Raw genomic sequence first — 14,930 nt, 5'->3', positions numbered from 1 at the left:
GAACTGGGAGATGGATTAATTATTGCCAGAGCTTGTAGATTAGTTGGCACCAGGGGAAGGATGGGTAGGTGGTTACTATAAAAGGACAACATGAGGGATCCTTGTGGTGTAGGAACTGTTCAGTCTCTTGACTATGGTGGTGGATATATAAGCCTATACAGGTAATAAAATTGTAAAGAACTTACTACACACACATAGACAGACAAATGAGTACACTGAAACTGAGAAAATTGGAATAAGATTGGTGGGTTATATCAATGTCAGTATCCTGATTGTGATATTATACTATAGTTTTGCAAAATGTTATCAAATGGAGAATGGCAAAGTGTACAGGAGGCTCTGTATTATTTCTTATAATTGTATGTGAATCATCAGTTATCACAACAATTGCAATTAAAAGTAGATGGCTTAAGTAAAAGTAGAGTTCTTTTCCTAGTTTAAAAGAGAAAACTATATGTTCTGGGAAAGATAGTTGACTCTCTGTAAGGAAGACATGTAACTGTATTTCAATAGCACAGAATTGCTAAGTCGAAATCAGTTAGAAAATAGTTATCAGTAGTGGTTCTAATTTATCTTCCATAGTTCAGTCTGAAAAGTAAAGTATTATATTTTAGCAACCATTTCTTCATTCAAGCGGAAGTAGATGTTGAATGATGGAGAAAGAATTATATATATAAGTTAAGAGTAAAAATAAGTGAGAGGATTTATATACCATTCCTTGGTTCTATCTTTTGATTGCACTGTACCTAGATTTTCTGTATTTCTTACTCAGAGAACTAAGGATGTAAGACTTCTCTATGTTCTATTCTGAACGCTGGAGATCAGGGTCTAAAAAACTCTGCACAATTACACTTTGTATAATATATAAGGAGGTGTAAGCTCTAGAAAATAAAACTATTGTCTTCACTCTGGAATGATGAAAAACAATCACAGTCAACCCAAAGCTAGTTTGGAAACATGACACAAGAATAACATACTCAAGAGGACAGCTCATGGTAAGCAGTATAGTTTTTTTGTGTGTATTAATAATGGCATAATGTTTATTATATTTTCCATTTTTATGATCCATAACTTATTTTTTTGTTATCTAAAATATAGTTTGGCATGATTTTTAGTTATCTTGTACATCACATTAAGTGAAGACAAATGTATATAACCACATTAGCCCATAATTTACATAATTGTTGAATGAATAGATGAATTGAAGCTAATTTTTATGACTGAATAATTTTATTTATAATTATTCTGGGGTCAACTTTTAACAAAATGAATAAGAAGCTAAAGAAAATTATTAATATAGCTTTAACTGTTTTCTAAATCTAAAGGAAAATGGTGGCTACCTCAATCTCCATATCTCCACATATCCTCCCAAAACCATAGGCTAGAAGGAACACAAATGAAACCCAACTAACCCATACTTTCTGGATTGCTAGGAGACAATGACATGAACTTCAGATTACCTGAAAGTAGCAAAATTATCAAGTGCCAGTGGAGCTTCCACTACTGCTGCAAGTCTGTATATGTGGAGAGTATGAAGTGGGATGCTTTAGAGACTATGAAACAGAAGAGAGGGGACTGGAAGACTTAAACAAAATGAAGACAGAATCACCCTCAAAAAGAGAAAGTACAACAGTATGTGCCAAAATAGTGAACACAGACTGGGACTTGGTAGTTTATAGTACCAGCTACCAGGAAGGAGTTTTAGAGCGTGTAGTAACTTAGGAAGTGGCAGCCTTAGAGGAATTTTGCTTCTAGAGAAGGAGATAAACAGAGAAGGGGTGATGCCACTGAGTCCTAGCAGTGAGGAGAAAACAAGAAGAAGAAGAAAAATAAAGTGTTCTGCAAAATGAAAGAAGACACCAACCTCTTTTCCCCCATTACCCATTCAAGAAATTACACTTCACTAAGTTGACAGAAGGTACTCACAAACTAAAGAACGCTGTCCACAAAATGAGTAAGGGAAAAATCAAACTTACACAGCAGCAGTGTTGGAAGAAAACAGAAAATATGTATTAAATCATTTTCAGCTGATGAAAATCTATACACACACAACCTCAAAACCTTAGAAAAATAACCACAAAGTAGCATACTGTAACACAGTACTCTAGACTAAGTTAAGTATTCTCAAGCAAGCAGAACAGAACTTGGTATCCAAAAATTTAAGGAGAGAAATGGATTAAAGAAAAAACCAAGCAAACAAGAAATGCAATGCAAGCTGATCAAACTCAGGAAGGAAATTTAAAAAAAGACAAGACTACATTAGAAATGAAGAATTAATTATAAAATGCTCAAGAGAAAATAGAATGGAATGAAAATCTAAGGAAGAACATAGAATGAAAATGAGATAAAGAAGTAAAAATTAGGATCTCAGAGCAAGTGATGGAAAGGAAAGGCTGGCAAAGGAGGTCCAACATAATTGGAATCTGTGAAGAATAAAAATAACTCAGTAGAACAAAACTTATAAACTATAATCCAGGAACACTTTCTGGAAATAGGGTAAATTTAAATCTACCTTTTGAAGGACGCACCACTGTACCTAGAAAAATGGACCTGGAATGATCAACTGAGACATATTTTAGTAAACTGCTAAACTTGAAAGACAAATGGGGCTGGCATCATACTTTTGAAGAGCAACATGCAAATCATGGCAATAGAATGGCAATTTCAAGAAAATCAAGAAAAAGTACAGGCCAAGGATTTGCTATCCAGCCAAGTTCTTCTTCAATTATTATGGCAATAGAAAATCAACTTTTGAATATTGAAGAACTCATAGACCATTGTATCCATAAGCCTTCTTGAGGAGATTGTTGGAGGATGATCTCCATCCACCCAAGAGACCACTGGGGAAGCTTCAGCAAAAGGACCGTGAGCATTTAATATACTAAATTGTAGAATTAAGGACTAAATAAAACAAGGGTGGGGACATGGAAAAAAGAAAGTATGAAATGTTACATGTTAAACAACGTACAGAGAATACCATTCTTAAAAAAGGAAGAGAGTGAGAAGGGAAAGTAGAATGAGATCATAGACTTAAATAGGTGGGAGACCAAGGCTATCATTTAAAATCGGCCGACCAGACACTAAAAGCTTAAGTAAGGAAAAGGAAGGATTAAGGGCACTAACAAAAGTACATATAAATGCACTAGAAAAAAATTACTAACCTTCCTAAATACCAAAAGAAAATGTAAAAAATAGCAAAAACACCATGTAGAAAAAGAAACACAGTAAATATTACTTAATAGAGTAATTAAAATATACAATAGTGACTGAGATGAAACAAAACATCAGTCATATTAAATATGGATGGGCTTAAATTGCCTATTAAAGGCAAAAGATTTTCAGGTTGGCTTATAAAACAAACATATTAAAATTTGGTTTAAACAAGAATCCAATAGTGGATGCTAAACTAAGGTGGAAAGTTCTTTAAAGCATAGTAGTTTTGTATGGTCTCCAAGTGTCTCCTTACAAATTGCTTATTAGCCACAAGAGGAAAAAAATAATAACCACATAGTGAAAAAACTGGGCAACACCTTGACCACGTGATTGAAGTTAATATCACCAGTAAGGATGTTAGGGACATCTTGCCCTTTGACTGTGATACCCTTAGAAGAACACATCATTACTTACTTACATTAGTCTAGTAAGGAATGCATAACCTGAATCTAAGGAACATCAGACAAACCCAAATTGCAGAACATTTTTATAAAATAACTGGCCTCTTCAAAATTGTTAATGTTATGAAAGAAAGGCTTTGAAACTGTACCCGACAAAATGAATCTGAAGAGGCAGACAGCCAAATGCAGTCTGTTTTCCTGGATTTGATTCTGTACTGGATGGGGAGAAATACTATAAAGGACATTATTAGGATAATTGACAGAATTGGAATATAAACTGACACAAGTACTTTACCAATATTAAATTTTCCTGAGTTTGATAACTCTTCTGTTTATGTAAGAATATGTTTTTTCTTAAAAAGTCACATTGAAGTATTAAGAGGAAAAGCATGTATGAACCTACTCTCAAGTGGTTCGGAAAAACACATAATGTGCGTGTGGGTGGGAGAATGATAAAGCAAGGTAGCAAAATGTTAAAAGTTGGTGTGTCTAAGTAAAACGTTTAAGGGAATTTTCTTTAAACTTTTCTCCGGGTTTAAAAGAAGAAGAAGAAAAAAAAAAAGATAGCTCTGGCTGTGAACTATAAGCCAGAGATCAATACGTACATATAGCTTAGTTTAGTAAAGTAGAATTTGAGTTACATAATGTTCTCACTCTCCCTTTACCCTCCCCCTGCTTTTTGAAGATATTGAGTGTTTTAACAGTTCAGTAATCCATTCGGAAAGCTCAGCTGATTTGGTATCAGTCTGTGTTAAGCTATAGATGTGATTGCTCTTAAAGCTTTTACCTCTCATGTTTTTAAAGAATTTGCCTTTTTCGTACTTAAAAATATGGGAAAAAATCCCCAAAAAATCGTTTTCTAAATGTGTCCTTTCCTATGACCTCCTGTAAAACACTTGATTATGTGGAGAAAAGCCAGCTACTTGGTCCCCCTCCCTACCCCATTGGTTCTTCTTGTGTTCTGAGGACCAAATAGGAGATGGATGAAGTTAGAAGCATTTTGTATATTTTTTCATATTTTTTATCTTATTCCAAAATAAGCTATACAAAGCAATATGTGGATAGTAGTTTTTGTATGCTTTGCTAGCTGTTTTACAACTAAGTCCATTTTGCTAGATCAAGCTCCCTTATCTTTTGAGGAACAACTTGTTCTATATCAAAAATTTTTTGAAGATACTTTGTCTTAATGATTCCACTTCTTCTTCTTTGTATGTAATAAATATTGTCGGTAGTTCTACTTAGACCATGTCTGAGGAAAAGAGATGACATCAAATGAAATTGTGCAATCCAATCTTGTATGTTGTATCAACTAAAATTTTTTAATTGTGAAAAATCAATGATGAAAAATTACAATAAAAATTTTATGCCTACTGATTCTTCAACAATATTCATACTGGTTTCTTCTGTCTTAAAGCTGTATGGAGAAAAGAGAGCTACATGGTTCCACTAGGTGAACAATCCAGCATCTCTCATACGTTTTCAAATGGAGCAGTAGCTGACAAGCAGTGAGAAGGTTGCACAGTGGTTTTCAGTCTTTATAATTAGTGCAGTGGTAGCTTACCGACTGACCCTAAATGTAGGGGTTAAGGATAATTATTAGATTTTTTAATGTACAAATAGTGTAAATTCTTCAGAGTGCTAGGTTGTTAAATGTGCAGTTTAAAATTGTCTCCTTTTACAAGAAGGATGCAATGACACATGCAACTGCTTTTCTAAGAAGTATGGAATTACTTTTTAATCTAAAGACTGAGGATTTCTATTAGATTATTTAACCAAAAATCACAACATAAAGTCTATGAAAATTAGGTAGAAATGACTAACTGATGTGCAACACTAGGCAATGTAGAGCTCATACAGAATGAAATAAAGTAATTTTTTGCTAAGTGTTTATAATGATAACATCATTTTGCTGTTGATACTTTTTTTCTGCCTTTTTGCATTTTGAATTCCTAATTTTCTTGCTGTTCTACATATAAGTATTTTGGTAATTGCAGTGTTTTTATATTCAGGGCTTTGTCGTTAACATTATAATACTTTACAATAATTATAAAACAATTTTTTTTTTTTCTAACTAGGAGGAAGCATTGCATGCATTTATTCAGCCAGAGATCCTGGATGGCCCAAATCAATATTTTTGTGAACGTTGTAAGAAGAAGTGTGATGCACGAAAGGTAGATGCCATTTAGAAATTAATACTTAATTATCTGAGATAATATTCAATATTCAATAGATTCCCCCCCACACTTTTTTTTTTAGGGTCTTCGGTTTTTGCATTTCCCTTATCTGCTGACCTTACAACTGAAAAGATTTGATTTTGATTATACAACCATGCACAGGATTAAATTGAATGATCGGATGACATTTCCCGAGGAACTAGACATGAGTACATTTATTGATGTTGAAGATGAGGTGAATACTTATAAATTATACTTCAGATATTCTTCTTTGATCAGAGTAACTTGTGATATTCTTTGAAATGACAAAAAGGATATTAAATTCTGGAATTATTTCTTTAATTTGTGTGATAATCTTACGTTTCATAACTTTCTTAGTTATTGAAACATACCAGTCGAGAGATGGGCTGCACTTGTGTTTCTGGCACATGATAAACATAGAACAGATATATTGAATGAACGAGCAAACTGGGTAGTATGGCCTTAATTTCTTGTTTTGTCTTAGTGTCTTTTTCAAGCATTAAGGTTTCTGGGTTATTCTCCCTTAAGGTTTACCAGCTCTTAAATTGGCTAGGTTAGAAAGCTAGGTAATAAAGGTATTTTTCTGTGTTTCTTTTTTAATTAGTTTTATTTTTAAATTAAAACTTCTAAAATAAAAAATTTAAAACTATTTAAATATAGTTTGAGAATGGAACTTTGAGGGCACACATAAAGCTCATTAATTTCTTCCGCTCATTGACCTCCTCCAATTATCTGGTTCCTGTATCCTAATCCAGTAAAAGATTCATAATGTCCCACTCTGTTCTCTTGGAAACTCTTCTGATTTAATTATTGGGAATATTTACAATGACTTAACATAGTTGTTACAGAGTGATAAATCTTTCTTATTCTCAAAACTGCCATGAAGTATTTTTTTCTGATTGGAATTCATCACAATAGTTAAAAATACCTTTTCCCAGAGGCTTAAAAATAATTTTAAACATTCTCAAGTTTTATTTATGCTCTTAAGTACTAAATGGCAAATGTTTTCTGAGCCTCACTTTCCTTGTCTGTAAAGTAAGGATGATAATTGCTTTTCATAGCTTTTATAAGATGAGATTGCCTTAAAGTAAATGTTCATTGAATGGTACCTGTGACCAGGTAACATTCTCTGAAAGGTTTAATTTGAAATAATATCTCAAACACCTGTGCTTAAGCTAGGAAGTCTGTCCAAAGTATACCAAACTTTCAAGGGAGATTCCTACTCAGAGATGAGTATTAGATGGGTTTTCTGTATATTCCTAATGTATTTCTTACAAAGGGAAGTCTTTTCCAAGGGAAGAAAACTGAGATACAAAGTTTGACCAGAACTTTTAGGAAGTTTTAGGTCCATTTCTTGGAAGAAGAGAAGATGTTCTGGCTTAGTTAAAAGGAGTTTCAGGGATGATCTCTTTGGACTTTGTGTAGAATTCTCAAGTTGGTTTTCACCTCCATTTTTCCTTGAACCAAACTTTCTTGAGGGATGAAGACTGTATGTTAGGTGCAGTTCTTACAACAAAATTCTTGGCAAGAAGTTGGTACTTACTACATATTGCTTGGTTAATTCAAGAACTTATAGGCAATGCCTTAAACATATCAAGTGCCTACATCTTAGAGAAGAATTTTCAAACTCTGTATCTAAAATATTAAAGGAGGGGCTTCCCTGGTGGCGCAGTGGTTAAGAATCTGCCTGCCAATGCAGGGGACACAGGTTCAAGCCCTGATCCGGGAAGATTGATCCCACATGCCACGGAGCAACTAAGCCTGTGTGCCACTACTACTGAGCCCACGTGCCACAACTACTGAAGCCTGCACACCTAGAGCCCATGCTCTGCAACAAGAGAGAAGCCTGCGCACCTCAACGAAAAGTAGACCCCGCTTGCCGCAACTAGAGAAAGCCTGCGCGCAGCAATGAAGACCCAACACAGCCAAAAATAAATAAATAAGTTTTTAAAATAAAATAAAATATTAAAGGAAAAGGGAGGAAAGAGTTGTTTGAGGATTTCTAGGAAGAATTCTTTAAATTTGTCTGAAAGGGATTTAAAAATCATAAAAGCATGGAAAAGTATTATTTACTGTTGTTACATTTCCACCTCCTTTAACTGGAATATAAAGTTCTTGAGGATAGATACAGTGTCTTGTTTTTCTTTCTAATTGTCTGTAATACCTAGCATAGTGATAAACTGAATTGACCTTTTTGTTCAAGAAAGGAGATGATATTCTTTTGGGATTTGAGAACAACAGAAGCTCATTTTGGAGCATAAGTTCTCTGCTTTTATGGTTTTGATGAAAGAAATGGTAATTTTATATAGTTACTTTGCAGCTGTAAACATAAATGGGGTTTAATAGAATTCTGAAACACTAATTTGTTGTATTAGAATTTTAAGGTTGTTAATAGAAATGCTTTTAAAATACACTTTTGTTTAATTTTATTTAAGGTCTCACTTTTTAAGAGAAAATAAATTTGCTTAAAGTAGAATAAGTATTTTTATTAACAATAGCATCATAAATTATGTGGAAAAGCAGCATATAGATTGAAAGTTTTATATTTTCCCTTTATTTAGCTTATAATTGTAAGATAATTATGTTTTATTAAGAAATCTCCTCAGACTGAAAGTTGCACTGACAGTGGAGCAGAAAATGAAGGCAGTTGTCACAGTGATCAAATGAGCAATGATTTCTCCAATGATGATGGTGTTGATGAAGGGATCTGCCTTGAAAGCAATAGTGGAACTGAAAAGATTCCAAAACCTGGGCTTGAAAAGGTACTTTTTGTAATTTGTGGTTTTTAGTTGAAAGAGAGAGTAAGGTAATCTCTGAGCTGCTATATAATTATCTTTAAAAGAAATTTAATTGCTATTATTTTTATGCATATATGTGGTCATAATTAAACTTTAGAAAAAAACTACTTACAGGTGGGAGCATTAATTTCTGAGAGGCTGAAGCAAGCTGAGTGGTGGTATGGAAAGGGTACTAGTAGTGAGGAAACCACTTCATTTTGCCTTTAAAGTAGCAACAAGCCTCTAAATCTTTGTCAGAGTTTTCTCATATCGCAAAACGAAGGCATTAGACTAGATCTGTTAATTTAAAAAATTCTGGCTATGGGACCTTTCCTGAAACAATAAGAGAACTAATCTTTTTTAGGTAGGGGACCCCTCAGTTTTCCTCCCCTCCCCATGACAGCCCTTAAGGGACTTCAAAAAATGATACAATTCCATGGATTATCATTTGAAAACTACAAGACTGGATAATATCTAGGATAGAATTTTTTTGTTACTAGGTCAGTGATTTTTAAGATTTTGGCAAACCATTTCTTTAATGGTTTTTTATCAAATGGTTCTTTATCAAACCATTTCTTTAATGGTTTTATCAAACCATTCTATCAAACCATCAAATGGTTCTTTATCAAACCATTTCTTTAATGGTTTTATCAAACCATTCTAAAGCAAATTTGTATAATTTGCTTTATTGAGGGGAGAATTACAGATCAGATGTCTTGAGCATGGTGTGAATAATGAATCACCAGTGTGAAGACTGATCACTAGCTCAAGTCTTACAGAGTCGTATTAAATATAGGGGTTTTTTAAGGCAGTATTTAAGAATGGAGTTTCACTTGCATAAATCTGTTTTTAGATCAAGACCATTATTCTCACCACCATTACCACTACCCTTTACCTTTTAAAATTATCTGTTTCTTTCAGGGCAGACAGATGAGGTGTGAATTGCTGTGATGAATAATATAGTGGATACATTATAACTTAGTGTAAAGAACATTGCATTCAAACAAGGGTTGGAAAACTGTGGCTCAAGAGCTAAATCCAACCCCCAACCTGTTTTTCTATATAGACAATTATGTCTATCTTTTTTTTTTGTTTTCCTTATCTTATTCCACTGGATAGGATTTCCTATACAGTGTTGAATAGGAGTGGTGAGAGAGGACGCTCTTGCCTTATTCCCAATCTCAGGAGGAAAGTATTCAGTCTTTCGCCATTAAGTATGATATTGGGTCTAGATTTTTTATAGATGTTCTTTATCAATTTGAGGAGGTTCCTCTCTTCCTAGTTTGTTGAGAGTCTTTATCATGAATGGGTTTGGATTTTGTCAAATGTTGTTTCTGGGTTCAGTTGGTAAGATCATGTAACTTTTCTTCTTTAGCGTGGTTTACGTAGGTTGATTTTCTAATGTTGAACCAGCTTTGCATACCTGAGAGATATCAAATCAATAGATCACTGTATCACAGATATTACATAAATAAATTAGAAGATGTTCAAAATAATTATATACCTTAGCTCTTTTATAAAGGAAGTGGAATCTTATTTGAAATTTTAAAAATGTTATTTGGGATTTATTGATTTTGATGTGCATATCAGAACGGTCTCATGTTTAACACCTCTTTGTAAAATTTCAGACTGTTATTTTCTTTTTACATAAATATATAAATTTGTATTTCAGTTATACATTGTTCTAGAGGTTATAGCATAATTAAAATGTGAAGGAATACACTGAATGAAACTTGTGGTATATAAAAATTATGTGATGAATTACCATTTTAATGATCTTAGAGAAAAGTTGACTTGCCATAAATACAGAGGACAACTAACATGTTAGTTCCCTATGTTTTAGTAGAGAATAGGAAATATACAAATTAGGGTTTTGTGTTTTTCCTCTGTGCTGAGTTACTTTTATTCTTTTCTTTAGAATTCTTTGATCTATGAGCTCTTCTCGGTTATGGTTCATTCAGGGAGTGCTGCTGGTGGTCATTACTATGCTTGTATAAAGTCATTCAGTGATGAGCAGTGGTACAGCTTCAATGATCAACATGTCAGCAGGGTAAGGAGGGATTTTTTAAGATTATTATTCTGAAAGACAGGAGTAGGGATGTTTCTCATCAACAGCAGGGTTTATTAAAAATGAGAGACTCAGTCTGTCCGTTGAAGCATACCAAATCATTAAGACATACCAGATGTCATTCTTTTGTTTTTGTTTTCAGTAAATTTCCTTTGTTTCTTTATTTTGTTTTATTTTGGGCTTGCTGAGTGTTTGCAGAGCTAGACTCCCAGTTTTCTTCTTGCCCTGAGCCTTCACATGGGCTGTCTATTTAAGAGCACTAGAAAAGATTGGCCATTAGTAGCCACTGATTATGATTACATTTTGTGAACTGTTATCTGTGTGGTCCATTTAACTCTGAGGTTAAAACTTGGGTTACATGTTGACATAAAGGTAATGGTGTTATAGATCTTACCAAAAAAGTAAGTAATGTTACAACTTTTTAGATAACACAAGAGGACATTAAGAAAACACATGGTGGATCTTCAGGAAGCAGAGGCTATTACTCCAGTGCTTTTGCAAGGTAAATAACTTCCTAAGTTTTTCTGTTTATAAATTAGAATTATTTACAGCTTTTCAACATTTTTTTATCACTAAAAAGGTTTAACCCAAGGGTCAACAAACTATAGCCTATGGGCCAAATTCAGCCTGCCTTCAGTTTTTGGAAATAAAGTTTTATTGGAACACCATCATACTCATTTGTTTAAATACTGTATGTTGATCTTTTCCCACACAACAGCAGAGTTAAGTAGTTTTAGCACACAGAATAGCTCACAAAGCCTATGACTTTTACTATCTGGCCCTTTTCCAGAGAAAAATTGCTGACTCCTGACTTACCTGTAGTACTCATTCTAGGACAAAGGTTTTTTGAAGATTTTACTACGTTACCAAGAAAAGATACAGGATTTTCTCATAAATATGTCGGTAAAAGCAAAGTAGTCTCCTTTTTTTCAAGAACGTTTAAATCTGAACCTGTACAAGAACAGCTACATGATTTTCTAATTGTTTGAAACAACAAAAAAACTACTATTTAAAATAAATATTTGATGCTAGGAAATGGAATCTTTACAATCTACTTTTTGTCCCTATTAATCTTTTTTATATTTTACTAGCTCCACAAATGCATATATGCTGATATATAGACTGAAGGACCCAGCAAGAAATGCAAGTATGTTGACATATAGTTACTTGATTTTAGTCTGTGTTATAAACCAGTTTTTTTGCAAGTTTTATAAACCCAGATAACTACTTTTAAATGATAGGACAATTAAATTTTTTTAATGTGTGGAAGAATTAATTATAAAGACTGTTATGAGATAATACCAACTGGTAAAAGCACTTGGAAAAAAGTTGAACTATTTTTTAATACACTAAGAGACAAAACTTACTCTGCATTGCGTACGTTGGATATTTATTTGCAGTAAGATTGTATTATATGTAGTTTGGTGCAGTGATGATAGTCTCCAGATCTGTGTAGCAGCCATAACTCACCATCTGCATGTCCCAGAACAAGTTATTTAACTTTTCTAAGTCTTACTTTCCACACATGTAAAATGGGAATAATTATAGTATTTTATAGGATTATTATAAAAAATTAAATAAGATAAAATTTTAAGTATTTAGTGTCATACTAGAGTTAAACATCTTTGCTTATTTGCTTAAAAAGCAAGTAAAGTTTTATGAGGCGAGTATGCATCCTTTATTAGATTTTAATTTTATTAGGAATCCTAAAAATAATCCTGTATACAAAGCATGTGGATTTGCCTTTTTTTTTTCCTTTCATAACTGCTACTTTAAAAAATTACAGTTCCTGTGTTTTCTTGGTAACTCTGATCGTGACTGAGATAGTATTTGCACATAGGTATATAAAGCATGTGTGTGTGTTTGTGTGTGTGTGTGTGTGTGTGTGTGCATACGATATATACACAGGTGATGTGTTTGCTCATATTCTTTTCACAATTAATATAATCATTGTCTTTGATTTCAATATATTTCCTTTGTTTAGAAACTACTATACTATGAGTAAATCTATTTTAAGCAGTCTGATGTTTTTGTTTACATTTTCGTAAACTCTCATCAGATTGTGAATTCAGTTGGTGCAAGGCTTAGGACTTATTTATCTTTTCACCAATGATATAATACAGGGTCTGTCATATAGAGGCTGTTCAATAATTTACTGTGTAATTATAGGAAAGAAAAAAGGAAATTATAATAAGTCATTTCAGAACAGAGATTTCAGAGTAGAAGTATTCATTCTACTTTACACATAATGAAACTATACCCTAAAGAGTAATTTGTCCAAGGTCATAGCTACCTGGAGGCAGAGCGAGGTTTCTAGTTTGTGTATCCTCTGTGACACCCAGCATTCCAGATATTACATGTAGTACAGTAACTCAGCTTTCTTTTATCCGCTCCCCACAGCTCTAGTTTTGTGGTGAAGCACCAAGGGGCACTGTATGTATGATATGGAATATTTTTTAAATTGGAGCTCATTTCTGTAAACAGTGGATTTTTACCTTCCACAGAGGCATGATTTTTTTTAAATATAAATTGTTCTCCCTGTTTAATGCCTAACAATCATTGGCTTTATTAAACAGTGTTATAGTCTCATACTGTCACTTCGAATACTTTGAGTTACATATGAAGTTCTTTGATTAGAAGGCAGCTAAAAGACTACTTTGAGAACAAAGGAAAGAGAATCATATTAGTGAATAATAATAAACAAATAAATACCATTTGTAGTAGTAGAGCATCAACAGTATTTATTACATTTCCTTATATCCCAGGTAATAACTCTATGTGGTAAGGTGCTGTTAATAAGCTGAAGAAACCAAGGTCTGGAGAAGTAAACTTGCCCAGGGTTATACAATTTGATGGTGATAGCACTATTTGAAATCAGAAGTGCTTTTATTTTCAAGTTTAAGGGAGGCTTTTTCATTCTAAAAATCTTAATTTACATACCAGAGTTGTCTGGAGCCAAGAGGTATACAGATAAAGATATGGCTTTTTTGAGACCTAACCATGTGTCATTATCAACTGCCTCTTCACCCTTGTCTGGAAGAAGCTCATGTTCCAAGTTGAAAGATTGATGTAATTGGGATATATTTTGATAACAGCTATAGTAGAAGTGTATACTCTGGGAACATAGTAGAACAAAATTAAATAAAGGAAGCTCAGTCTCAGTGGCACTGTTTTACCCTGTTTTTACTATTAATAGAATTTCTAGAAGTAGATGAATATCCAGAACATATTAAAAATTTGGTGCAGAGAGAGAGAGAATTGGAAGAACAAGAAAAGAGGCAACGAGAAATTGAGCGCAATACATGCAAGGTTAGATTTCCTAATTTTACTTTTAATTAAAAAGTGCTATTGAACTTTGCTTAACTGCAGTTCTCATCACTGACTCATTGGGTTGATTCTGTAGATAGTTATGCCATCATGATCATTAAACAGTATAACCAACTATATTACTGAGGTAAAATGATTTCATTTTATGCATAAAAAACCAGTAACATGGGCTTCCCTGGTGGCGCAAGTGGTTGGGGGTCTGCTTGCCAATGCAGGCGATGTGGGTTCGATCCCTGGTCCGGGAAGATCCCACATGCCACGGAGCAGCTGGGCCCATGCACCATGGCTGCTGCGCCTGTGCTCTGGAGCCGGTGAGCCACAACTGCTGAGCCCATGTGCCGCAGCTGCTGGGACCCGCGTGCCTAGGGCCTGTGCTCTGCAGCAGGAGAGGCCACCGCAGTGAGAAGCCTGCATGCAGCAGCAAAGACCCAATGCAGCCAAAAATAAATTTATTAAAAAAAAACAAAAAACCAGTAACATAGTGATAATGCTCAGTGCTGCTGAGGTTACAGTGAGATGAACATTGTAACATTCTGCTACAAGTATAAATTGATAAAACCTTTCTTCCTAGAATTTGAGTAGGATTTATCAAGAGCCTTAAGCAAATTCATATTCTTTTATATAATTCTCTTAAGAAAATATTACCTAATGAGATAGTGACAGATGTGGTAAAAATTTTGACCACAAGGACATTCTCCACAGTATTTTCCAAATTACAGAAAAATTGGAAACAACTTGAATATATATCAGTAGGAGAGTGATTACATAAATTGTGATACATGCTTATAAAGAAACATACAGTTGTTAAAATTAATGATTTTGAATTTTTTTATAACATGAGACAGTATCAATTATTAAGTGAGATAGATAGACGGAGAATGATCCCAATTATGTTTTTTTTTAATTATAATATTTTTGACTATTAGGAAAGAATACTGTCTACAAAAGA

The 14,930-nt window shown here is 33.6% G+C and overlaps 1 protein-coding gene across 4 annotated transcripts in view; it reads left to right on the top strand.

Moving 5' to 3' along the window:
• The window catches only part of USP47 (ubiquitin specific peptidase 47), a 123,407-nt gene that overhangs the window by 83,000 nt on the left and 25,477 nt on the right, over positions 1 to 14,930 (top strand). For all 4 annotated transcript variants that reach the window (XM_030831406.2, XM_070046142.1, XM_030831405.2 and 1 more), the window contains 7 exons: positions 5,690 to 5,785; positions 5,871 to 6,023; positions 8,404 to 8,571; positions 10,505 to 10,636; positions 11,080 to 11,156; positions 11,746 to 11,801; positions 13,851 to 13,963. In XM_030831406.2, the coding sequence (XP_030687266.1) occupies positions 5,690 to 5,785; positions 5,871 to 6,023; positions 8,404 to 8,571; positions 10,505 to 10,636; positions 11,080 to 11,156; positions 11,746 to 11,801; positions 13,851 to 13,963 (795 nt within the window). The remainder of the gene's footprint in view (positions 1 to 5,689; positions 5,786 to 5,870; positions 6,024 to 8,403; positions 8,572 to 10,504; positions 10,637 to 11,079; positions 11,157 to 11,745; positions 11,802 to 13,850; positions 13,964 to 14,930) is intronic.

The sequence above is a fragment of the Globicephala melas genome, chromosome 8 (assembly GCF_963455315.2).
Source record: "Globicephala melas chromosome 8, mGloMel1.2, whole genome shotgun sequence".
Taxonomy (NCBI): Eukaryota; Metazoa; Chordata; class Mammalia; order Artiodactyla; family Delphinidae; genus Globicephala; species Globicephala melas.
This window is presented reverse-complemented; position numbering and strand designations above follow the sequence as displayed.